The 27,852-nt window shown below is 44.4% G+C and overlaps 1 protein-coding gene across 3 annotated transcripts in view; it reads left to right on the top strand.

The window, feature by feature from the left end:
* Positions 1 to 27,852, top strand: part of LOC144773252 (ATP-binding cassette sub-family C member 5-like) — a 2,136,031-nt gene that overhangs the window by 1,125,953 nt on the left and 982,226 nt on the right. For all 3 annotated transcript variants that reach the window (XM_078658154.1, XM_078658153.1, XM_078658155.1), the window contains exon 14: positions 8,531 to 8,734. In XM_078658154.1, the coding sequence (XP_078514280.1) occupies positions 8,531 to 8,734 (204 nt within the window). The remainder of the gene's footprint in view (positions 1 to 8,530; positions 8,735 to 27,852) is intronic.

Below are 27,852 nucleotides of genomic sequence, written 5' to 3'. Positions count from 1 at the left end.
TTTCGCAGAGGTGCACAACAGAGACCGGAGCAAGCTACAGTACTTTGGCCTAGATACTATTCAATCTAGTGTGAGGGGCGGAGATCGACTGAGACGGCTCCGTAGACTAGAGTCCAGGTATATCATAGATTTGTCTACAAAACATCCTAGGGGCCTGAACAGCGGGGAGGAAATGGCTTTCCACTTGGGCAAATATTGTGGAACTGTGATATACTGTAAGTGCTGAACATGTTCAATCATGATGGTGTATTTTGTTTAACAAGAGACACATATATTCCTGAATATACATAAGAAAGAACATATATGAAGATAAAGATATATACACTTGTATTTTTAAGAACTCAGGAGATGAATTACTTGATGTTATACGAACTGATTTGATCAAGAGAAAGTTACTGCAACCCTGCCATATGCTTTTAGCTGATCCGCTTTTGGAAGTTAAATTGAGTTTTTGGAGTTTTTCAAGTTTTCTTGTAAACTTAGAATGAGTAATGAATGGCCTATTCTATTTTAGCCATTAATCGTACTGAATTGAACTGCTACAGATTTATTAGTTTTTTGATTTCCTTGTCTCAACGTCTTTGTCTCAGTGCAAATCGATAGAAGAATACAAATATGGGCCTCAATTTAACATAGGACCTAGGCCGATCAACGGCTTGATATCAGTGTTAATGTATCACATTATGATAACTTATACCCTCTGACGCAGGGCAGTCACCTATCCGTAGGTTAAACAAGCTTTTTGCAGTTTCTGCACTGACATAAATTGTGGATTCAACACTGTTACAAGATGGCGCCCACAGTGTCTATGAGGGGTCAATGTCCTATGTTTATGTCCATATTATGTTGAGATGTAACGAAAATGCTTTATTAACATGCCTGACACTGAGTGCTTTACACACTGACGAAGGCAGCACGCCAAAACGCGTCTGTGTAGCTCCCGCATACGAAATAAAATGTGGTTACCCTTACCCTCCTGAGTGCTGCGACTTTTTCCTGAGGATTTGAGAGGAAATTCTGAGCGTAATATATATATATATATAAACATTGTATTAATAAAAAATATACAATATATTTACCATAGGATAGCGAGAGGGTTACATTTACTATTACCACTCCAGTGAGTGCAACAGTAGAAAAAACATTGGATAGCGTAGCTGTAAAAATTACTATTCCCACTCCAGTGAGTGCAACAGTAGGGAAAGCGTTGGATAGCGGGAGGGTAAAAATTAGTATTCCCACTCCAGAGAGTGCAACAGTAGAAAAAGCGTTGGATAGCGTAGGGGTGAAAATTACTATTCCCACTCCAGTGAGTGCAACAGTAAGGAAAGCGTTGGATAGCGTAGGGGTAAAAATTACTATTCCCACTCCAGAGAGTGCAACAGTAGGGAAAGCATTGGATAGCGTAGGGGTAAAAATTACTATTCCCACTCCAGTGAGTGCAACAGTAGGGAAAGCGTTGGATAGCGGGAGGGTAAAAATTACTATTCCCACTCCAGAAAGTGCAACAGTAGGGAAAGCGTTGGATAGCGTAGGGGTAAAAATTACTATTCCAATTCCAGTGAGTGCAACAGTAGGGAAAACGTTGGATAGCGTAGGCATAACATTTACTATTCCCACTCCAGTGAGTGCAACAGTAGGGAAAGCATTGGGTAGCGTAGAGGTAAAAATTACTATTCCCACTCCAGAGAGTGCAACAGTAGGGAAAGCGTTGGCTAGCGTAGGGGTAAAAATAACTATTCCCACTCCAGAGAGTGCAACAGTAAGGAAAGCGTTGGATAGCATAGGGGTAAAAATTACTATTCCCAATCCAGTGAGTGCAACAGTAGGGAAAGCGTTGGATAGCCTAGGGGTAAAATTTACTATTCCCACTCCAGTGAGTGCAACAGTAGGGAAACCGTTGGATAGCAGGAGGGTAAAAATTACTATTCCCACTCCAGAAAGTGCGACAGTAGGGAAAGCGTTGGATAGCGTAGGGGTAACAATTACTATACACACAACAGTGAGTGCAACAGTAGGGAAAGCGTTGGATAGCGTAGGGGTAAAAATTACTATTCCCACTCCAATGAGTGCAACAGTAGGGAAAGCGTTGGATAGCGGGAGGGTAGAAACTACTATTCCAACTCCAGAGAGTGCAACAGTAGGGAAAGCGTTGGATAGCGTAGGGGTAAACATTACTATTCCCAATCCAGAGAGTGCAACAGTAAGGAAAGCGTTGTATAGCGTAGGCATAACATTTACTATTCCCACTCCAGTGAGTGCAACAGTAGGGAAAGCATTGGATACCAGGAAGGTAAAAATTACTATTCCCACTTCAGAGAGTGCAACAGTAGGGAAAGCGCTGGATAGCGTAGGTGTAAAAATTACTATTCCCACGCCAGAGAGTACAACAGTAGGGAAAGTGTTGGATAGCGTAGGGGTAAAAATTACTATTCCCACTCCAGAGAGTGCAACAGTAGGGAAAGTGTTGGATAGCGTAGGGGTAAAAATTACTATTCCCACTCCAGTGAGTGCAACAGTAAGGAAAGCGTTGGATAGCGTAGGGGTACAAATTACTATTCCCACTCCAGTGAGTGCAACAGTAGGGAAAGCGTTGGATTGCGGGAGGGTAAAAATTACTATTCCCACTCCAGAAAGTGCAACAGTAGGGAAAGCGTTGGATAGCGTAGGGGTAAAAATTACTATTCCAACTCCAGTGAGTGCAACAGTAGGGAAAACGTTGGATACGTAGGCATAACATTTACTATTCCCACTCCAGTGAGTGCAACAGTAGGGAAAGCATTGGATACCGGGAAGGTAAAAATTACTATTCCCACTCCAAAGAGTGCAACAGTAGGGAAAGCGTTGGGTAGCGTAGAGGTAAAAATTACTATTCCCACTCCAGAGAGTGCAACAGTAGGGAAAGCGTTGGATAGCGTAGGGGTAAAATTTACTATTCCCACTCCAGTGAATGCAACAGTAGGGAAACCGTTGGATAGCGGGAGGGTAAAAATTACTATTCCCACTCCAGAAAGTGCGACAGTAGGCAAAGCGTTGGATAGCGTAGGGGTAAAAATTACTATTCTCACTCCAGAGAGTGCAACAGTAGGGAAAGCGTTGGATAGCATAGGGGTAACATTTACTATTCCCACTCCAGTGAGTGCAACAGTAGGGAAACCGTTGGATAGCGGGAGGGTAAAAATTACTATTCCCACTCCAGAAAGTGCGACAGTAGGGAAAGCGTTGGATAGCGTAGGGGTAAAAACTGGAGTGGGAATAGTAATTTTTACCCTCCTGCTATCAAAAGCTTTCCCTACTGTTGCACTCACTGGAGTGGGAATAGTAATTTTTACCCCTACGCTATCCAACACTTTCCATACTGTTGCACTCTTTGGAGTGGGAATAGTAATTTTTACCCCTACGCTATCCAACGCTTTTCCTACTGTTGCACTCACTGGAGTGGGAATAGTAATTTTTACCCCTACGCTACCCAACACTTTCCCTACTGTTGCACTCTCTCGAGTTGGAATAGTAATTTTTACCTCTACGCTATCCAACGCTTTCCCGACTGTTGCACTCTCTGGAGTGGGAATAGTAATTTTTACCTTCCCGGTATCCAATGCTTTCCCTACTATTGCACTCACTGGAGTGGGAATAGTAAATGTTATGCCTACGCTATCCAACGCTTTCCCTACTGTTGCACTCTCTGGATTGGGAATAGTAATTTTTACCCCTACTCTATCCAACGCTTTCCCTACTGTTGCACTCTCTGGAGTTGGAATAGTAGTTTTTACCCTCCTGTAATCTGGGGGTGGACTGCCAGTGCGGCAGTCCTACAGCAGTCTTATTGACAGCCTTAGTGGTAATTGGTCTCTTATTGCGAGTCTCTTTAAATGTTCCTAGCGGGGCTGCTGAGCTCTCTGCGGCCCACCCACACCATTTAAATAAATGGTTGGTGCTGCCCCTGCCCCTTCTTAGGGCATCCAGTACATATAAAAAGCCCCCGCAAATTCTTATGGAGCGCTTCCGGGTTGTTGGGGTGCAGTGAATTTGAAATGAGCAGCTACTCCACATCATTTCATACTGCTGCTCTTTTCATATATAAATCATATCTTATCTTTTCATCTGTTGCTTCTGTGGCAGTCCCACACCACTAGATATTTATACATTTTAAACCTTAATCTCTTTAAAACTACTGAACAGATTTATACCAAATCATAAAAAGCATGCATTCTAGGGTAAAGGTCTTGCTTTCTGCCAATCTCCTGTCATTGTCAAGAGTAACTAAGGGAAATTACATGGGAAAAAACATTTTGAGACCCCCTTCTTTTTCTCTCCCACCCTTGAGAAATCCCCCAGAAACATTTCAGTTAGGAGCCGAGGTGGATGAGTGGTGTATCAACCCCAGAGCACCTGGCCAAACCCGTACCGCACAAACCCTGCAGCCAACCCCTCCTTTCCTGGGTGGCTATCTCCCAACTCCAATTAACACCAAGACCTCTTTTTTTTTTTTTTTTTTTAAAACCTTTATTGTAGCATTCAATAAAAATACAAGCATGGGCCTACAACCGCAGGGGCCGGCCGCTAAACAAAATTTAAGACCCCCTATATCACAGTATGACACAGCCCATCAGCCGACAGCCCTGAGGTCCGGCAGCGATTCAGGATAGAACTTGCATTAGAATGCACAACTGAGTCCCAGGATGAGACAGAGGTTCCATTTTATATTATTTAAGAAAGGATCAGGTGCCATACAATCAAACAGAAGAGTACGGGGGACAGGGCAAGAGACAGGATATGCACGTAAGAGCCGCTATAATGGAACATTGGCGCCAAAGCATTTGGATCGATGCGAACGACAATACAATATACACTCGATGTTGTGCGCCAGTTCTCAGGGCCTGCCCACCCGGGTATCAGGATATCATAAAAGCATAAGCACTAAATACAAGTACACGATAAGAATCCGAATGATTCACAAGCTATACTGATCCTTTAAGGAAGAAAAAGGGAGGAAAGAAAAAGGCCATAGAAATAAAAAAAGGCAAAATAAAAAAAAACGTTCCAACCCCCCACCCTGCACCCCTGCAAATGGCTACAGCCTAACCCCACTAGCAGCGTGCCTGTCGCCCCTAATAACTAAAAACCCTAAAAGTAGGAAAAAGAATGGAGGAGGGCTATACATTTGGGCTCCCAGCCCCTTTAGTCCCCCCGCCGGAAACAGACACCCCCTATCACTAAAAGACCAACGTATGACAACACTTATTGAAGAAATTAGGGGGCACCGTAATACACCGCCCAGCCGTTTAGATCAATCAGTTGCAGGTCGAACACCCGTAAAAGCCACTCTAACCCGTACCGACCTAGTTGATCTTAACCTTGGCCCTTCCGAATCAGCACACGAACCCCCCCAGCGAGACCCAAAGGCACACGAAGGAGTAATAGAGGAGAAGGGAGTCATCTAGAATCAAGCTATGGCAACTCGTATGCAGTGAGTCCACAAGAACTTCAGACGCAGAAGAGCTCTCCCTCTTAGATGGACAGTCCCAATGTATCTTGCCCAGGAGTCGTAAAGTCACCAAAAAAGGAGAAGACGACCACAAAATGAATGGAAAGTCAAGAACAAAAGTCTCCGGGAGGGGAACACCTTTCGATACCTCCAAAGTCGATAGTGGTGGAAGGTTCGGCAATACACTGACGACCTCGGGGACACCTTCCTCCAGGGCACCATCCGATGGTTGCAATACTTGCTTCCTCACGGGGTTCTCGCACAGAGGCAAAATGGCCGCGGTTTGAATGGCTGCAGATTGCTGTTCCAACAGTAAGGCTGGGTCCGGTTCTGCCAGGAGCATCTCAGATAGGCGCGTGTCCAATTTGCATAGTAAGACATCCACATGTGAATGAAACGCCCTAATTTCTGCCAATATTGACATCAGCGATGGCTCAAGCACCGTTCGATCCATAATCTCACACCCGACACCAATCACAATCACCTCCCCGGGTGAATCTGGCATCCTCAGGGGGGACAAACAGAGTCACGAACGTGCAGATGCGGAGGGTGACCAATCTTTATTCGCAGCCACGGTCAACCCGGTTAAGGCCGCAGGCCAGAGACCTCCGACCCACCGAACCCCGGCGGGCCCAATACCGGGTCCGCGGGACGGGGACCCCCACCCGCAGCCAACAGCGAGCAGTGTCACTCCTCCATCGATGCTGAGCAATAGAAGCGATCGCCGCCGAATTCGGGCTTAAACGAAGCCTCCACTCCGATTGACCGGACCCAGCCTGGGTCTCCCGGCCGATGTTGTTGCACTGCAGCCCGGCTGTAAAAGTACTCGAGGCCCCGGCTTCACCGCTGGATTAGGCCACAATCTTCAACTCGATGTAACTTCGTCAAACCAGCCGATAAAGGTTCCCGGATTTCACCATCGGAATGTGGGACAGTTCATGTACACAGAGGCTAGGCGAAAAATCAGGAGAATGTACAGGATATTGCGGCGGGATACGGAGGTCGGCGGAGCTGGGAGCCTATGCGACCATCTCGTTTGCTGACGTAGCTCCTCCCCCCAAGACCTCTTTTTTTTTATTGTTTTGCTGATTCTGCTGGATTGTGGCACCCCAAACTATTATTTTTTCATGCTCTCTCATTTTATTTTTTAATGTATTTTTGACACACAGGAACCAAGTCTTCAAACGACAGCCACAACATTTTTGTTCAGGTTGCAGCCAGATCTCTCTGAACCAGAACACAAGCAACCCAAGACTGGTTCTGCCCTGATTGCGGCTCTTTAGTCAATCAGCCTCTACATTGTATATCTATAATATATATATATAAATGAAAGTGTCCAATTTCGTTTCTGAAAGACACAGCCTTGTAGTAAATAGTATAATTAATATAAATTACTTTGGGGAAATAAATTAGTTTAGGTTAGTAAGGTGTTTTAGGGTTTAGCGATAGTGTGAGTAGTATAGGAGTAGTACGTGGTTTTTAGGATTCAGTCAAAGGAAGTAAGGGTTTTTAGGGCACAGGGGTGGTTCAGGGGTGAGTAATGTAGAGGGGTACTAATGAGCTTTTAGGGCAAAGGAATGGGTAGTGCATAAAGGTAGTAAGTAGTTTTTAGGATTCAGCACTGGGTAATCTGATATACAAAGGATCTTTAGGACATGTGTAGTCATTGGCTATTTAGAGGTTTTTAGGGTTCAGGATTGGGTTTTGTGTAGCTGTAGTAATGGGTTTCTAGGTCCCGGGAAGGGCTGTGTTTAGGTGTATTATGGAGGTTTTGGGATTTAGAAAGTTGTAAATTAAAATTAAATTGACATCAAAAAAATATATTTAATTGCATATATTTAATATTACATTATAAAGCATTATTAGATTCATTTATTGAAAAATACTTGTTTAAAATATGTTAAACAAGATTAATTGTAAGTCTATATTAAAAATTATAATATATACATTACACGCACATTAGAAACTATATGTATCAATTTACATGCAAAGTCAAGTATTCTCAGTGTAAGTGCCGTGATGTGAAGATGCCCGTAATTTAATGACTGTGACGTAATACCTCCAGATGTAAACAACAGTGAAGTAACAACTGACATTTCCTTTAAGTACAAGAGAAGTGCAGGTGGGAAAGAATTATCTGGAAAAGAAAAATTGAGAGGTATACAGTTGGTGGCAGACTGTGTTACTGTAAAAATCTCTCTGTTAATGCATCTCTTAGTGTGTTGGACATTGCTTCAGTTTAAAGTGATGATGCCTAGGACTTTCACCAAGAACAGGTCAAAGAATAAATTAGGGGCTCAATTTGAGGCTGTAGGGGAGCCTACCTAAAACAGCACTTCCCTGCCAAAAGATTATCTTCAACATGGAGGTTTTTATGATTAGTTTCAAGTTTAGTTTTGGGGCGCCTCCGACATTCCCTCCCCCTCATTCAACAACTATGCAATTTTGTTCAGTTCTCCATTCTGGGATAGCCTATTTCTTGATGTCTCCCAAATCCATAATTCATTTCAGACAGGCTCCAATTTTATCACTCATCTGAATTATTCATTTATTACCTCCATGGTTCCCTTCTCGTGCCTTACCCAATAATGAAGTTCATCTCGTGTTGTACAGTCTTCTTTTATCTTCTCGTCTATGGATGGAAGCATTTGTCGTTTTGTCTGTAGCTTGGTACTCAAAGGACTTAGTGGGGTGTGAATTTCATGGGGACTGTTGTCATGTTTATGTGCCTGTTTTCTCCTACTTTTGGACAGGCTGGGGTATGGTGTATATTTAGTCTTAAGTTGAAGCATCTATTTGCATCCTATGCTCATCTGCGTGTGACTTGGTGGACAGCTGGGTGTCATCTTAGTTGATCTTGGCCCTTTATTTTCCTTTCTCTGTGGACTGGATTAGCGCGGTTTGTAATGCATGGTTGACAAAATGTATTGGTATGGAGTGCTATGCCAAATGGAAGGCCTCTCCCCTTAGTCTCCTCAACCTCTCCTAGAGTTTACCTAGTTACGATCAAATTTGATTGCATATATTTTTTTCTCTGTATAGATTGGAGAGCGGGGGGCCAACCTCAGTGGGGGACAGCGTCAGAGAATAAGCATGGCCCGCGCCCTGTACAGTGACCAAAGTGTTGTCCTGCTTGATGATCCACTCAGTGCGGTTGATGCCTGTGTAGGAGCAGAGATGTTCAACAAGGCAATTAAGATTGGGATGCAAAAAAGAAGTGTACTATTCGTTACCCATCAGCTGCAGGTAAGAACAACACAGAACAAGGGAAGTTTCTCGAATGTTTTACAATAATATCAAACCAGGCAGAATATTTGTACTTACAGTTATGAATAATATCGGTCAGTCCTTTATATCAAGAGCATGACACTCGACAGGACCTCTCTGTAAATGCCTGCCAGTACTCAACCCAATTTATGTTAACTGATTAGGTGTAAGTGTGGTGTATCTTGCAGTTTGTTTATATATACTTATGGATGTATTTACTGTATATTGTGTTGTGTTTTAAAATGGAATTTTTCTTAATTGTGTGGAAATAAATATGTGCTTGTGTACTTTGTTTATGGTGTGTGCGTGCATGTTGTTGGTGTTTGCCAAGTTTCATGTCATGTATACCGATGTACCGATGTACATTTGCGTATGTTTGAGTGGGGGCAAAAGAGGAGAATACAGCTTTGGGATAAGACAACCTTTGTTCTGGAGCACCTTGCAGCGTACCATGAAAATGCATGTTGCGGAATAGTTGAAACAGAAGATAGACAGTGAGTCAGCCAGTACGTCATTCACTGTATTGCTGCATGCTGTCCCTTTCTGAGAGAGTGTTTCGACACTTTTTGCAGCAAGAATATGAGGCCATATACAGTTGGGTTACATTGCATAGTATGTTTCCAGTCTTTTTTATTTTTATAAGTTCTTTTTATTGGTAATACAACAAGGCATTCAGAAGTAAGTGCATCAGAGCAGTCAAGGGTAGCTGCAGTATCCCTAGTGCACAGGCTCTTTGTACGGCAGTTTGACCATATTCTTTCACGCGTTCCCCAGTGGCCCCCTCTTTGTATAGATCATATCTCAAACTTGAAGAACCAAATTGTCTCGCAGAGGGGCCTACTCACAGACTACCCCTATAGACGTTCCACTTGTCCCAGATTTGTTCCCATTCTTGGGACAACCCCTGCTTTCATATACAATGTTCTCAGCCACCATGCATTTGACCAAATCTTTCTCCCAGTTTTGGACAGTTGGTGTGGCGGACGCTCTCTCACAAATGGTCAACGTTGCGTTTGGCTATAATCATCCCAAAGGTCACCCGAGCCTTCTTTTTGCTGGTTAGGTCAGTAGCTTTCCATATGTTTAAAAGACACCACTTAGGCAATGGCACCAGCTCTCCCCTAGACACCTCATGCATGCAGTGTATTATTGCCTCCCAGAAACCTGTGATAGCTGGGTATTCCCATAGTATGTGATAGAATGTACCCTCCCTGCCACACTGTCTGCAACAACCAGAGTCATATCCCATGCCTATCTTGAGTAGGAGAAGTAGTATCTATGAAGTATCCTTAGCTGCAGCAATCTGAACCTTGCGAATATGGGGGAGGCTAGCACCTCCAGCCAGTCCTTGTCTACTATTTTCCCCAAGTCGGTGTGCTGCTGTTCTCAGAGATGAAGGAGAGAGCCAGGAAATGTTGAATCGTTTTTGATCGGTCAGGGAGATTGCTCTACAGTCCATATGGTCAGTTAGAAGCCTATCTTCCAATGTGGAAACCCCGGGAGCTCCTCCCCTCTTGGGATGGCCGCCAGGAGAGCGTGTCTAATTTACAGCTACCAACATTTTTGGGAGACTGCCAGGTTGTATTCTTGCAGCAATGTGAGGAATGGAATCACTCCCCCCTTGACTATAAGTCACCCACTTTGGAGATACCAATGAGGTCCCGCCTGTCAAAGCCGGGAAATCTGCTCAGCGCACCCAGCGCGCCCTGTGTCCCATAGCGGCGTACCCTGTGTTACCTTATAGTGTCACCCCAGCTTTCTATGTACCGCACATCAAAGTTGAGTTTTGTGTTTTGTTGGTCACATGAGATGGAAGTGTCTAGGGTCTTTATACAGTGCCCTTACATATCCTCCTGGGCGTAAGATATATCTATTCATCTGATATGCAGGTTCATCTTGCCGTCGGCGCACCCATTGATTAATAACCGCCAGTTGTGCAGCCCAGTAATATTTCTGGGCATCAGGCAACAATATCCCACGGTCATACCACCCTGTATCAATTTCTTAGTGGCTATCCACTGGGTTTTCTGTCACACAATAGAGCTTTTAGCTCACCTTGTATTGCCCCAAAATAGAATTCTGGAACTGAGAATTGCATGTTTTGCAAAGCGTATATAAACCGGGGGAGCACCATAATTTTAAATAGGGCTGTTTGCCCAAGTAAAGAGAGCGGCAGTGACCTCCAGTGTTGAACATCTCCCTGCAATACAGTCATTGGAGCCTGGAGATTGCGGGTGTAAAAAAGTTCTGGGTTTGTTGTAATATATATATATCAAGGCAGCGGAAACCATCTGTCACTACCTCTGCTGCACGCTCTGGCGGCAGGGCTGGAGCCGGGCAGCGCTGTACATAAATCATGAACTTGGACCAATTAATGGTGTACCCGGAATATTTCCCAAAATTTGTGAAAATATTCAGTATTCTACTTATGGAGGAACGTGGTGTTGCCACATAAAGGATCACGTCGTCCGCAAAAAGGATATTCTATCTTTCCATTCCTCTGTCCAAACCAGTCCCCGTATCAATGGGCCTTCCCGAACACGTCGCCAGGGGCTCAAGAATCACACCAAAAATTAGTGGTGAGAGGGGCCATCCTTGTCTGGTTCCTCTCTGGAGGTGGAATATCTTGGGTGTTCTACAATTCACTGCCACCTGTGCCAGTGGTTTTGCATAGAGGAGCCGCAGCCATGTTAGAAACTTGGGTTCAAAACTCATTTTCTCAAGTACAGAGAATAGGTAGGGCCATTCAACCGTGTCGAAGGCCATACTGGCATCGAGAAATATGACCGCTGCACCTTCCTGTATAGTTTCCACCCGCCCAAGTACTCCTTGAAGATGACACAAATTGAGTGCCGTATTTCGCCCCGGCATAAATCCAGACTGATCTGGGTGTACCAGTTTAGGGATGATTTGTATTAGTCGGGACGCTAGTAATTTGGCTTGGATTTTGACTTCTTCATTAAGCTGTGAGATGGGGCGATGGTAGGTGCACTTGTCTCTTGGTTTGCTCTCCTTCTGAATGACCACTATGGAGGCCAATCGTTGGTCTTTGGGGAGCATCCCCTCCTTCCAGTTTTCCAAATACATGTTTCTCAAGTAAGGGGCCACCCTAGAGGCTGCCAGCTTGTACAATTCTATTGGGAGGACCTTTTGCCCCATAGCTTTACTGGACTGGATATTTCGAATCACCTGGGCTACCTCTTTGTCTGTGAGATTGCCCTCCATCAGTGCTGGATCTTCAGGGATAAGGGTGGGACAAGGCAGGTCCGCCAACAACTTTGTAGCATCCGCTCCCGTGGCTGTAGTGGAGTGTAAAGGAGAGAATAGTGGGTGGCGAAGGCTTTGGTAATTTCTAGTGGTTCCTTTAAAACTACCCCTGCAGCAGTGCTAATAGTGGTAACCCACCTACTTACTCACTCACGATTATCCAGCCAGGCCAATAACTTTCCTGCTTTGTCCCCCACTTTGTAACTTTTGTGTTGCGTGGCCAAGTGTCCAGCCCTTGCTGCCTCGGCTGCTAAATCTCTGTACTCCTGCCTCTTAAGACCTAGGGTGTGCCAGGTGGTGTCGGAGTCTTCCACCTCTAAGTCCAGTATCTCCTTCACTAACTTCTCCATGGCTCCCTTAGTCCCTTTGGTGCTCCACCATGAGGGAGACTGCTTACCCACTGACCACCTCCTTGAAGGCTTCCCATAGGATCTATGGGGATTCTACTGATGCTTCATTTTCTTTGAAGTAGTGCTCTGTAGTCTCTATCAGTTCATTCCTAACACGTGGGCCTTTTATGTACAATGGGTTCAGCGAGATTATCTCCCGGGGGCGTGACGTTCCCATATTGTAGGTTGCCCCTATCGGAGAATGGCCTGAGATTCCTCCTGGTAGGTGTCACACCTCACGAAAATTGGTCTCTTGGTCAGCCAGGGGGAGAATTACATCTATTCTTGAAAGACTACTGTGTGCACGAAAGTGAAATGTGTTATGTTATATATCCGGGTTGTGAGTTTGCTACACATCCCCGAGTCCCATGGCGGTAAGAAAGTCTGAAATTCGAGAGTGTCCATGTCGTGGGCAAAGTGGAGGGAAACAGTCCCTCTGATTACACAGCATTGGGTTAAAACCCTTTCCTAACCCCAGAACAACTTTGCTCAGGTCTGGGAAGGCTATGTTATGTAGTGCTGGGGGAACATACACCGTCTCAAAATAAGCACAGTTTTCCCTTCCCATGTACCTGATAACCCTCCATGTCTGCCCTGTGTATCTGTCCAGGTCTGTCCCATTACGAGAGGGAACAGTTTCCTCAGGAGTATCCCAACTCCTCTGGACCCTGAGGTGAACCCAACATGGGCCACTATTTTATATCCCTATCGGTCTAATGCTCTACAAGTGTTGCCAAATAGGTGGGTTTCCTGTAACAGGACTACGTCTCGGTGTGTTGTTTGATGTACTGGAGCACTATCCTTCATTTCAATTTGTCCCTCGGGCCTTTAACATTCCAGGATAGAAGCCACAACACAGCAGTGGTCATGCAAGCAGCCATATTCCGTCTGAGAGCCTCCTTGTCCCCTCCCCCCCTTCATTGGTCTGCTGTCCCAGAGGTCAGGCCGGAATGGACATCTTATATTTAGTTCAGCGCTGTCCCTCTGTGTGGAGTAGCAGCTCAATTGTCACCTTTTCCAACCAATCAAACAAAACACAACTAAATAAAAGTGTAGTCCCTTCCCCCTGTTATTTTAATCTCTGAAAAACTGTCCTTCAACACTGGAAAATATGAAATGTCCCCTCCCTGCCTCCCTGCAATATGGGCCACCACTCTCTATCCATCCATCTACTCCCAGGCCTCTTCGGGCGTTGTGAAGAACCACACCTTGCCGTCCGTTTCATCGTGCAGCTTCACTGGGAAAGCATGGAGTACTTACGCACTTGTCTCTCAGCTCTTTTTTGACTTCTAAGAAACTTCTCCTTTGCCTCTGGACCTTCATCTCGGTCACGAAAATGGAATATTCAGGCCGGGATCAGCCTCAGCAGGGCCTCAGTTTTTGGTACTCGCCCAGGGACCCGGTGCGCCCCTTCAACTGAGAAAAATCGAGATAGACCACATGGCTGAAGGTGATTTACTACCAGGTCCTCAACAAAGAGGTCCGCCACAGGCCTTTATGCTCATTCAGGGACCCCTATTATTTGTATGTTATTTCATGGAAATCTGCCCTCATACTCATCAAGTTTGGTCTCTAGCAGTTTACTTGTGGCTTGCAGTTTGTCAACTTGTTTCATCAGTAGCTCTGTGTCTGCCTAAAGGTCAACTGTTGTGTCTTCCACCTCTTTAACTCTGTTGACCATATTTCGGAGGCCCGCTTTGAGGAGTGACTGCACAGTCGTGACTGAGTCCATTTGTCTTTCTAGTGTCATTCGTACTCCACTTATGGCCGCGATGCCATCACGGAGTGTGAGGTCCCCCTCCTCCAGCGGCGGCTAGGTGAGGGGCAGAGGTTGGTCCTGCGAATTGTCTGCCGCCTTTTGTGTTTTATGCATCATAAACTTGTCTAATTTTGTTTGGTGTGAGCCGCATGTTGATTTTCCACCTGACATCCTGGTTAAGGTTTGTGACTGGGGGTAACCAATGCAGGGACACCAGGCCCTCTGGGGTAATCACCGCTGCCTGCCTATGTGCTGTTGAGGTACTCCACGCGGCCTGTCGGGTTTCCCCATGAGTGGTCCGTACCCTGTTCCCCTCTGATGTCTCCTGAAACCCCTAGGGTCCTCAGTTCCACTTCATCACTGTGTGACAAGACCTTGCACATAGTTTTAATGTAGGAAAATGACTGATACCTGTTCTAGTAACTCACTAGGAAATAGCGCAGTAGTTTCACACCTCCTCTTGTACAGTGGGGGATAGTAAAGTAAAGTTCAGTTGTGCCCTCACCTAGACACCTGTAGCTCAGACCTGACTTCCGCTGTCCCTCTGCAGGCTGACCTTTGCTTTTGAAAGTCCCCCAAGCACCTTGCGTCGATGAGGGCTCACAGCAGGCACCTACTTGGTGTGCCCCGGGGCCAGCCACTCCAATGAGCTACTTGAGCCTGCAATTGAGCCCCCAGTGTTGCTTATTTGAATTTCGGCACCTGCAACCGATCAACACCCCGGCTGTTCCCGCTACTTCCACTCGAGAATCAACAGGGAGGGGGAGGTCCTCTCAAATGCACGTCTGCGTTCTCTTTTTTTCCACCTCTTTGTTTACTTTTTGACTGGGGCCCGTGTGCACTCATTCCCACTGCACCAGCTTGACACGCACCTCTCCTCACCTCCATCGGTCCAATCTGCACTAGGCCGTCTGGACCGCTACAATCTTTACATGCCGATCTGTGCAACGATGTCCTTTTCTCTGTTCACACGGCTTCTGGCAGGTCCACTGCAGGGTCGCCTCACTCAAGGACCTAGCTGCCCCAGCAGTTCCCTCCGGACTCTCTCTCAGCAGCAGGCTGCTTCTCTACACTTGGCACCCAACACCACCCACCACTGGAGACAGGAGGGGCTCCACCACCTCTGGCGGCATCTCCTTGCTCCGACGTCAGTGCTGCAGTTTCTCAAGTCGCAGCCCATCCCATGTCTTCTGTCTACCAGTTTCCCGAGTGCTCGCTCACCTTAGGCCCCAGCCAACACACAGAGTTAGACCTCTCACTGTTTTCTACCACACAGGCTTCCAGGGCTGCTTACGCCTTAGAGGGTTCCAAGGTCTCACATCAGGGGCTTAGCACCGCAGTGTAAGTTCCTCAGTTAACTGATGATGCATCAGATTATGTGTGATTTAAATGTTGGGTTGCGGGATCCCCTCTAGTGAGCCTCTATCTTCTTCGGCATTCCGTATCAGTCTTGAATGTTTCACCCTCAAATCGTTATCGGGTGTCTCGGCCTGTTTAGTTCCTTAGAAGCAAACCAGGACTACAACACAGAGAGTGCATTAGGCTGAAACAGAAGGCCAGGACTGGAATATTTTCCCTTAATGACAGGGTATGAGATGTTTGCACTGATTGATGCATTTGATGTTATGAGTGGCCCATTCAGTTCATGCAGTAGCAATGCACAAAATATAAATCTATTTTTGTGTACCTAGCTTGTGTGCACTTAAATAAGAATTCTTAGGTTGGAATATGCGCAACTACGTGGTTTATCATAAAGTTGTATGCTTGGTTTGTACTAGTTGGTGTGTGCTCCCGGGGCGGTGTCTTTACTCTGAACGTCTTTATTTGAAATCAAATTTGTACTTCCTTCATGGGATGTGTCCCCCTTGGGCACTACTTCAGTCCTGCAAAATAGTCTCTGTTTTTATAATGAAAAGAAGTCCACTACTTGGTGAATTCCAATCAATTCATGTATTTTATTCATATATTATATTTTCATTTCAAAATTGCTTTCACAACTCATAATATATGGACTATTGCTTCCAATGCATTTCGGGTATTGGTTTACCATTCATCTGGAGAACCGGGCCTTATGGGCCGGGCGGCGCAGGGCACGCCTAATATCTCCGGGTTCACCTGCCTTGTCAGACAGAGACACGAGACACTCTGTTGGGCGTAGAAAATCAAATTTATTAGCTGCAGCCAAGCACAGTTGTCCAAGAAGTACAACAGAGGTAAGTTCTTAGGAGACTGCCACTTAACTCCGTGGCTTACAATCTCTTATAGGTCATAGGTTTACAATGCCCACTCCCAAAACATACAAAACTAACGAATAGGAATAGTTTGAAAACAAGCTATCGAGTGTCCAAAACACACCCTCCTTTCTGACCCCGTGTGCTCTCCCCCCCTCAAGTTAATCAACACTGGTGCCCGTAATTCAATTTGCAGGTGGTAGAACATGTTCGTATGCTTCAAAGGATAGTTTATGTAACAAGAGAATACACGAAGAGAATAGCGAAGGCCAGTCAAATAAGATAAAGTCAGAAAGAATGGTGGGACCCAAACAGTGGAGTAAAACAAGGATTAATCAGTCTAGACATGGATTTAACAAACTCGGCAGGCCCTGACATCGGTTTTGTAATCAAGGACAAGGGGTTACTCTTTAACAGACGAGACACGTAGCAGCTGAAAAAGCAAAAACACTGTGTTCGCCGTGCTGCCTGAGTGAGGCAACACAAAATGGCGGCTGAACACAAGATGGCGGCTAAATACAAAGCGGAGTCGAAAACCACAGAACCTCACATCAGGGATTAGACCTTATTTCGTGTAGTTACTCCCTAATCGCAATCTGCTGTAAGTGTAGGGTCATGCACTTCGTGTTGTGATGTGTGTTTTTGTGTACCTAGGTTGTGTGCACTTAAATAAGAAAACATTTCTCAATGCTTGCTTAGACACTTACATACATTGGTTTTGGCTTGAAGCTTGTATAATTTCAGTGAGACGTTCCATGCAGAATACAATGGTCTTCTTAATCCATGACATTTCTGAAAATGAAAAGTAGTTCCTCCTGTAGTTGTGCTATGAGGGCATGTAAATCAATATCTGTGTCACAAACATGACAGATATCCTGCCCACCAACTCTAAAAAAGGCCCTTGGTGTGTTATGTCTTTACATAACAACTAGTACAGCCTCTTACTGAAAAACTAATAGCTATTTGTTTCTCCTCAAAATGTTTCTGTATTATACTGTACAATTTCGTATTGACAGACACTTTCCAGAGTTGAACTCTATGTTGGATAACAAGTATCTAGCATGCTTGTGTTTTTTTGCAATATCATTACCCTCAAGATCTTTAGGAGTCAAGTTTTAAACCTCTGCAAATTATTTTAGTACTTTTTAGGTCTCGCCTACGCAGCGTGCATGCGCTGCCTAGGAGGAGACCTTTAGAAATCGAATCCGTTTTTGAGGCAAAAAACGTGCACGCATTGCATTGCTTTGAATAGCAATGTGTACGTTTGGCAATTGCCTTGCGGGAGCGAGCTTTGAAACCATCTGTTTGTGATTAATAGATGGTTCCTACTCGCTCTCACAAGGGAAACAGGCGCAGGCCCCCTCCTCTGTCCCCTTCCCTGCTGCCTCCTCCTCTCCTCGTTTTACTTTCAGCGCGAGGCGCGCAGGCTTGTTTTTATTACTTCTAAGGCAAACTCTGCGGCGTTTCCAGGCCCCCCATAGCGTGACGCCATTCTTTTGGGATAGTTAATAGAACATTCCGTGCGTGAACGCGCAATCACTCACTTTGAATTCTTTCCGGGCCTCCGGAGAACACCAGCTCGATCTTGTCGTAGTCGGGGAAACGGCCATCTGGAAGGGCAACGAGACGCGCCATGAACGTCTTAATGTGTCAGAAAGCTAGCACAAATCTGGAATTTACAAACGGATGCAACCCCAGCTCACCGCCTCTCTCTGAAGTTTCAACAAAGTGCTTTTGAGAACAAGCAAGTTCGCAGTTGGCCAATAAATCAGCCCTGCGAGCAAGAGCTTGAATGGACCGTGCCTTGTTGCTCCTACTTAGAGCCCACAAACATTTGAGCACCGTCCCTCATGCGCAGCACATTCCAGGGGTCCCAGCCTTGCCCTTGTGTTTGCCATTAAAGGCTATCAGCCTGATTCATGTACATGCCGTTTTGCGTGTCCCTAATAGCGAATCATAGCGATTCGCTATTGAGGACACGCAAAACGGCATTCATGTAGGAATTGCTACTTAAATAGCGATTCCTACATGTTCTTTATTTGCGAGTAGCAATTTGCTACTCGCAAATACTCCCCATTCATTCCTATGGGCCAAGAGGCCCATAGGAAGGAATGGGGATTTGCGAGTAGCAATTTGCTACTCGCAACTAAGATAGCGATTTTAAGGGTGCCAGGGGTGTCCAAAGGACGCCCTGTAGCACCCCTAAAATGCACATTTGGACAGGTGTTGCGCACACACATGTCCAAAGGACATGTGTGTGTGCTACATGCAACTTTGAAAAATGCTTTTAAAAGCATTTTTCTGAGTTTTTGCTATTTACCGACAGGTCTGACCTGTCGGTAAATAGCGGCCCCAAAAGTCCAAAATCGCTATTTTGTTTTGTGTCATGAATAGCATTTGAGGAATCTCTATTAGAGATTCCTTAAATGCCATTCCACGCAAATATGCGAATTCTTACATAGCGATTTTTGCATTTGGTATCATGAATACCAAATGCAAAAATCGCACTCGCAAAGGGCCAGATTCTCAGAATCTGGCCCTTTGCGAGTGCAATTTACCTACATGAATCAGGCTGTTAGTCCCATCCCTGCACACAAGATGTTCCAACACACCTCTGGACATGAAGTGATAAAAAATAAAGATAACGGAGCTCTAAACCACACTTTGATTCCGCAGTCACCTTCACACGAAGAGGTGAAGGGATTCAGGGTACGTGAGGGCATGCGCGGCCCTCATGAGGCTGCAGCGGGGGAGTCAGCTGCGCGCTGGGGTGCGACAGGTACCACGCTCCGCAAGCCTCAGCTCAGCTCGCCGCCTCCAAGACCGGAATGCTGTAGCACATCTTCCATTGTCCTTGAACAGCCACGGGAGAACAGGCTTTGAAGTACATTTCAACAACCTCCAGCTAAATCAGTTTCGGATGTTTTCCAAACAACTTTTTTTCCTCTAACAACAGGTGTGTAGAAACACTGCCAAAGCCACGGGCGTGCAGATTAAACACGTAGCCCCTCTTACTTTTAGTAAGGCTCATGTTAATTTAAAATCGTTATATTATTAGATTATGGTTAAAAATAAAGCACAGAATGATGAACAGATTAGGGACCTTGTTACATCAGTATGGTTGACGCATGAAGCCGCAAGCAGCAGGAAGGACCAACGAGGAACGGGCGGGAGCCAAGGTGCCAGCAAACAACCCCCTGACTCCATAGAGCTTGCGCTCATCTAGTGGGACCCGGCGGGAGTGGAGGTCTCCCCGTCCGAAGACCTTAAAACAGGGAGCAGTGCGGTCAGAGTGCTGTGGTGATAGACACCCAGCGCAGGGAGGAGTGCGACACTGCAGGGGCGGCCCCGCCAGGTCGGGGTGCAGGTTGTGGAGTCAGTGCAACCTCCTAATCACAGCTCTGCCTGCGTATTCAGAGAGTCCCGCCCGGTACACGGGACAGTAGATGGCTTACAGGCAGCCATTGGGGGTCTCTCACTGCAAAATTTGCTGCAACCATAGAAACAGGAGTGAACCTGGAGCCAAAGCCTAGTCGCTGCATCATTCGCCCTTTCACCCATTTCCACCGTCACGTGCATACCATCATATAAGAGCACACGACGTCCATGAGGCGGTAACTACCAAAGAAAGGCAAGTGAAGTAGAGTGGTCCTGCAAGGGCACGACACCACGACAAGGTGAGGGGCGGTCACTGCGGGGTCTTAAAGCCAGGGGGGCTGGGTACTTAGCACTTGGCAGTGAGACCCAGAATCTAAGATCAAGACTGAGAATCAGGGGCCTGGCTTCAAAAGTTGTCTAGGCCAACCCTTGTGATCAAACCTGCCCTGACCAGAAGCAGCCATGATCTATTGCGACCATTCCCTCCTGATCGGCCCGTAAACACCATGCAGACATCCTTGTGATTCAGCCACCCCGGGAGAGCTATTGCGTGTTTGTCCTTAACCTCCCACCCTCCCGCCAGCCGCAGCACCGCTGCCTAGCCCCCTGCATTAACCAGAATGCCTTTAAGGAAGCTATTAAGCTGCAGCAAGACTGCAGTAGCAGAGTTAACAGTGAGGAAAGTTACACCCACAATCCTCTCTGACAGTGAGTGAAGAGCCTTGGGATCAGCAAAGAGCCGCACAAAGTCACTCTTGGGCCCTCTGGCCTCTCCAGCCTCAATGAGTCTCAGCACCCAGTATTATCAAGCTTCACCGGACACAATCACAGCATGCAATAAAAGCATTTAAACTTTTAACAGCAGTCTAACACCCCAGCACTGGGCTTAATGCAACTGAGAGATGCAGGACTCGTTCATCCCTGAGGCTGAGTGTGGACCCCGTGCTTCCGGGTGCATCAAACAACAGTTCAAACCAGCACTTGTCACGAGTCTCTGCAGGAACCGACGAGTCAGAAGGCATCAGATGCAAAGAAGGGTCAATAAACCTGTTCAAGCAGCATACAGCTTATAGGAATTATGTTATCACACAAAAACCAGCGTAAGCCATTGATCTGAAAGCTAAGTGCCACATAGTCACTGTTGCTAAAATTCATACCTTTCGATTTGACACCCCTCCAACCATTTGGTGAGAGCTATAAACATCAGCCAGACAGAAAGGCAGAGCTCAACCACAAATTAGTCAACCTCCCAAAAACTTTTCTCCATAACATTGAATCACAAATTGTAACAAGCATTGGCAAATCCAATAGGTCTCGCCTTTGGGACCTTGTAAGTAAAAAAAAAAATACGTGTAAGACTTCACATTTACATTTACTGCATACTAAATACAAAGTAAATGTAAACGTGAAGTCTTATTCTTCAGTTTTATTTTACTAACAAGTTCCCAAAGGCGAGACCTATTGGCTATGCCAATGCTTGTTTGTAGTAGAAGCTGGGCCTAAGCTCATACTAAGTATATTTTTGCACTTACCATACAGGGCAGAGCAACTGATGTAATCACGGGTTTTATATTACCCAATTTGCGAAGTGACAGGATCTTGAAGCTAGAGCTGTACAATGTTTGAGCTAAAGATTTCTCAGAAAATGTTCATTTCAAATGTCAATTACTTTGTAATATAGCCAGCCACATAGGGAGCAACTGTAGTGGAGATGTCTGTTATAAACTGAATGGCCAAATATGCATTCCAGGTGGATTTTGGTGATTTGCCTGTAGCTCTGCGTTTGTCTGCAAACATGAAGCTGTTCATTCTGCCTTTGGAAATCCAAATCGGCATCCAGTGGAAGTACTTTCATTTTGATCCGCAGTTTCTGTAACAGTACTGACACGTTTGTGTGTCTGAAACTGTAGCGCGTATTGTCTTAAATGTTTATTATGAATCTGAATTTTACAAGTCACATGCAGCTTAATAAAAGAAAGCACATATTAATCTGTGTCTTCTCGAAATTCGGGTGCTCCTTTCACTCATAGCAGCTTGTGAACATGCGGGTCTCACGTGACTTCAAATTATTTCCTCCAGAAGGAATTTTAAACTTGACCAAGTGGTAGATTCTTTTTGTAGAGATGAATCGAAGAATGGCTTGGAATCGGTGTTTAAGGTACTTAGAAACATTTGCTAGATGCATAAAGCGTATTTCACTTGGGGCCAGATGTATGACCCTTTCTTGCGCTTGCAACCGGGTGTTCGTCCCGTTTGCGACCGCAAAAAAGGGTAATGCCATGTACAAACGATTTTGCGAGTCACTGACTTGCAAAATAGCGTTTGCATCTCTCGCTATTAAGAAGGGGCATCCCTTCCTAATAGCAAGACTCACTGCCATGTACTATTGTTTTGCAACCGCATTTGCGGCCGTAAAACACTTGCAGTTTACCACCCATTTCAAGTATGAGGTAAACCACTTGCAAACGGAAAGCGGTCGCCAGGGGACCCCTTACCCCTTTTGAGTGTGTGAGAAAATATTTTTTAAGAGCAGGCAGTGGTCCCAGGGACCACTGCCTGCCCTTAAAAAATGAAACTGAAAAGTTTAATTTTTCTTTTTTAAATGCATCCCCTTTTCCTTTAAGGCAAACGGGCTGCATTTAAAAAAAGAAAACTGCTTCATTTAAAAAGCAGTCCCAGACATGGTGGTCTGCTGACCCCGGCAGGCCACCATTCCTAAGAGTACTAGCCATTCCCAATGGAGTCACAAATTGCACTTGCCTCATAAATATTGGTGAGGCATGCAATTTGCGAACCCAATGGAATTGCTAACAGTGTCTATTACACTGTAGTACATTGCATTTTGCGTGTCGCAAAGCGGCGCAATTTGCGAGTCACAAAATGTCAGGGTCGTACATCTGGCCCTTGGTGAATATGCGTTCCTTAAAAACTTACAAGTACATCCTATTCATACGCTGCAGAGTGAAAACCAAAGTGCTACCACCTACAGTGCTTAACATGGACCTCAGTACAGAATGTCAATGGACCCATTACTCTTTTGTTCCATGTTGACTTGCCAAGAGATTCATGATGTTACATTACAAAGATTTGTCATGCTAAGCGTTTTCACCACATAAATGACATTGAGAAATGTTGCTCTTATTTACAGTATTTGTGACGCTACATAGTACACAACATCCAGTTCACTCTAAAACAGAAGATATAAAAGGTATTCTGCCTGAACAGAAGATTTACAGAGTACAGTCTTGTAGACTGGTACTCTGCTGTGGTATCTGGACTGGTTGGTCAACATATCAACCTCTTTCACCAGTTGGAAATGGTAAAGGGAAAGTACACGCTTCTAACCTTTTTCTAATTTTCTGATCCATAAGCCTTCCAAGAGATCAAGGGGCACATGCATCAAACCTGTATTTTGCACTTCCCAAATAGCAAATTTTACTGATTCACTATCTTGAAATCGCAAAATGCTATGCAGACCTGTACTGTTGCATTCATTTACATCATCAATGTTAAAAACCACATCAAAGTCAGAGTCAGAAAAATGAGGCCAAATAGAATTGACAAGGGGTAACCTGGACATGCAATCGGCATGTACATTTAAGCGACCCGGAATATATTCTACAATGCACTGGAACTCTTGAAGTTTGGCAGCCAAACGGGCCAAACGCGCGGTTAAAGTTCTGCCACCACCAGCTGCTAACATATGTATTAAAGGCTTGTGGTCGGTTCTTAAACGAAAGCTGGTACCCCAAATGAACTGTCTGAAGTGCTCACAAGCCCAGGTACAAGCCAGAAGTTCCTTTTCTATGGTAGAATAATTGTATTCTGCACCACGCAGTGTCCTGGAAGCGTAAGAGACTACATATTCTGCACCATCATTTTTCTGGATTAGAACAGCACCCAAACCAGTATTGCTAGCATCCACACATACTATGCATTCTTTACCCAGGTTAAAAGGTTTGAGGAAGGGAGCATTAGCTATTTCTTGTTTCATAGTGTCAAAAGCAAACTGCTGGTCCTTGCACCAGCTGAATTTTACATCTTTCTTTAGTAAAGACCTTAAGGAGTGTACTTTAGAGGCATAATTCTGAACAAACTTACTATAGAATTCAGTTAAACCTAAAAATGAGACTAATTGTTCCTTATTAGACGGTGCCGGAGCTTTTAAAATACTCTGTATATGGTTGAACTTAGGTTTAATACCCTCCGAAGAAATTTCATGACCAAGATATTCTACTTTGCTCTGTCTGAACTTGCATTTAGATAATTTCAGTGTTAAACCTTTTTCTTGAACAGACTTGAGGACTTTCTCTAGATTGATATCGTGTTCCTCATGATTCTTACCATAAATGAGGATATCATCTTGGAATGCAATTGCACCCAAACAACCCTCTAGCACAGTTTTCATCAGCCTTTGGAACACAGAGGCTGCGCTAGCTAGGCCGAAAGGCATGCGACAATATTGGAACATGCCTTCCGGCGTGATGAAGGTTGTTAGAAATTTTGTTTCTTCGTGTAACAATACCTGATGGTATGCACTAGTTAAATCCAGAGTGGAGAATACCGATGCTCCAGACAGAGTGGAAATAAGTTCATGGATGTGGGGTAGGGGATGTCTGTCAATCCAAATTTCCTTATTTAAACTCCGTAGGTCAACACATAGACGGAGTTCGTCATTGCTTTTAAGTGACAAAACCACTGGCGAAACCCATGGAGAGGACTCAACAGGCTCAATAATCTTCTTATTTACCAAGTCAGAAAGAATGTCTTTCAGCTTTTCACGATAAGCCAGGGGAACATTTCTTACTCTATGGCGAACAGGTATGGCTGAGTCCTTAAGAATTATGCGGTGTTTGAAATTCACAAAGGTCCCCAAATTATCTGAAAAGATGGATGAAAACTTGTTTTTTAATTGTGTAATGAAATTGTTTTCAGGGGAGACTACGTATACCGGAGGGGAAGCATTGGGGTCAAGTTTTATACCTAGGTCGTACTGATGGGGCCAACATAAAATGGAAGCTCCTTTGGAAGATACATAAACCTTCCCTTTAATGGATCTATCCTTGAATTTGATCTCAGCCCACATGTAGCCCTCAATGTTAATTCTCTTACCAGTGTACCCACCAGGATTTATGTCTGGTGGTAACAACTTGGTTGAATTCCAATGTCGATTAAAAATATCTTTCCCAATGATGGTATACCAGGCACAGGAGTCAATTAACATTGAAATTTCCTTACCATCAATGGTGATGATATCAGTGGGAAAACCTTTGCATTCAGAATCACCTACACATAACAGAGTGTTAATTTCAGAAGGTTGTTCAGTATCATCACATTCTTCATAAGACAAAAAATTTACTTTTTGAGGGGATTTGCACATTTTGCTAAAGTGGCCAGACTTTTTGCACTTTATGCAAACCTTGTTCCAAGCTGGACAACCTCTGTAATTGCCAACGTGATCATTGGCACCACACCTATAGCAAATGATCTGGGATTTTTTAACAGGAAACCTATTTTCTCTACCAGAGAAATCCTTTTTGGGAGGAAAAGAACTCTTTTTAAAATTATTAAAATTTTTGACTAAAGAAACCTCAGGGATGACAACTTTAGGTTTGGTGTCTTGGCCTCTAATCTCGTTCACAAAAAGTTCAGACTGTTCAATGCCTTTGGCAATGTTTAGTACAGCACTAAGAGAGGAATCAGTACCCATCCAAAGGCGTTCTTGGATTTTCTTACTTTTAGTACGCATCATAATTTGGTCCCTCAAAACCTGTTCAAAATTGATGGTTTCAAACGCACAAGACCCAGCCAGGGTACGTAAAGCGGCTACATAATTTTCAATTGTCTCGTCCTCTTTTTGTATTCTTGAATAAAATTTAAATCTTTCCATTACAACGTTAATTTTTCTGCCAAACCTAGTGCTTAGTTGTTTAATAACAATATCAAAAACGTTTGAATCCCCAGCACCAGTACTATCTATGGGTGGTAAGCTTTGTAGTTCTTTTAGACCAGCACCACCCAGACAATTTTTTAACAATGCTAGCTTCCTTTTGGGAGAACAACCATCCTCTTCAACAACGTCAACGTAAGCCAAAATTGTAGGGAACCAAAGATCCCATTCTACTTTAGGATCACCTGCTGTAGGTAAGAAATGTGCAGGAGTAGAAATGTTGTTAGACATTGTAAATAATTCAAAGCTAGTTTCACAAAAAAAAACGAAAAACAGTCCAAATAAGTAAAATGACTAATTATAAAAATAATAAAAGTAGTCACCGTTGTCTGAAGATGTTAGTACCAGTCGATTCTGAATTTTGTGGTTTAAAAGTTTTTCTTCCAAATGTCTCTCTTTTTCATGAAGTAGAGAAAAATGAAAAGGAATCACTGTGGAAAGTAGTCCGTTTTTATCTACAAACGTGGTTTAGAAGCGCGTTAAATCAGAGAAGTATTGAAGAGACGATCGTACTTATAGTTTGTAAACGATCGTGGTGGTTGCCATGGAGACGCGAAACAAAATGGTTGCTGGAACGCATACGCATACGTGAGAACGTGATGCGTGTGTGATGACGAGGTGGAGATGACGAAACAGGAACAGGAGCGCTGGAATAGAAGAAGGAGGCTCGCGTAGATAGGAGCGCTCGTGTGGAAGCAGGCTCGTGTGAATGGAAGCGCTCGTGTAGACAGAAGCGCTCGAGGGGACAGGAGCGCTCGTTAAGTGAGTTTGAAAAAATACAAATATGGTAACAGTCAATAAGAGGAGAAAAACTCTAGAAAAGTGGCGTTTTGGGACACAAAAGTCGCGTTAAGTCGGTAGTCAATCATTAGGCAGATTTTGTACATGTAGATGTCGCTAGAAAGAGCGAGGTAAACGTAAGGGGAATGAACACAAACTGCCGCTGGTGCAATCAAGGCACAGAAAGCTAACACAGCCGCTGGTGCAATCTTTACACATATAAACAAGAGAAATACCTTAATATCTTTAAAGCTGTACAGGTGAACGCTGTCAATGTCTCATAACTTCACTGGAAAGGCTCTTGAGGATTGGGTTCTTTTCTTGAAGTAAAAATTTTTTTTTGATGGCGAATTTTCTTTCTTTTTTTTTTTTTTTTTGATGAGTTCTGATGTAGGGTTGAAGATCCCAGTCGTCGCCAAATTTATGTAGTAAATAGAGCCAAGAAGCCAAGTAGAAGTCTGTAGCTTTATTGGGACAGACAGCTTGAACAACCACCTTTAGTAGGAGCCCAGTAGTGAATGGCTCATCAGTGCATAGAATGTTACAGTGGAAATGTAAGATAACAATTCTAACAGAGAATGCAGAACAAGCATTACATGGATTACTACAGTTGGTCAACATATCAACCTCTTTCACCAGTTGGAAATGGTAAAGGGAAAGTACACGCTTCTAACCTTTTTCTAATTTTCTGATCCATAAGCCTTCCAAGAGATCAAGGGGCACATGCATCAAGCCTGTATTTTGCACTTCCCAAATAGCAAATTTTACTGATTCACTATCTTGAAATCGCAAAATGCTATGCATGTAGGAATCGTAAAAAAATGTGTGATTCCTTAACATTACCTAATAGCGATTCAGTAACTGCAAATCACTATTAGATAATGTGACTCCATTTATTCCTATGGTCCTAAAGGCCCATAGGAATGAATGGTATTGCATTCGCTAATTGCGATTACCAAATTGGTAATCACACATAGCAAATGCAAATCCAAGGGTACCCGGCTGCCTAAGGCCCTCCTGAAGCACCCCTCAAAAAAAGGTAGGTGTGTACATGTGAAGTACACACATACCCTAAAGGCATGTGTGCGCTACATGGCACTTTGAAAAAAGCATTTTTGTGCATTTTTCAAAGCATGCACATGTTACCACCAACTTGAAGTTGATGGTAATTAGCGTTTCCTAAATGCCCAGTTTTCATTTAGGAAAGGCTTCTTGCATCAGCATTGGAAAATCGCAAATTGTGATTCCCTAAATGCAATCATAATTTAGATAATCAAAAATAAATTGCGATGACCCAAATTGCGAATGCCAAAACCTACATGCATAGGAAAAGGCTTTTTTCC

This window comes from Lissotriton helveticus, chromosome 8 (genome assembly GCF_964261635.1).
Source record: "Lissotriton helveticus chromosome 8, aLisHel1.1, whole genome shotgun sequence".
NCBI lineage: Eukaryota > Metazoa > Chordata > Amphibia > Caudata > Salamandridae > Lissotriton > Lissotriton helveticus.
Note: the sequence above shows the minus strand (reverse complement) of the source record. Positions and strands in the feature narration are given on the sequence as shown.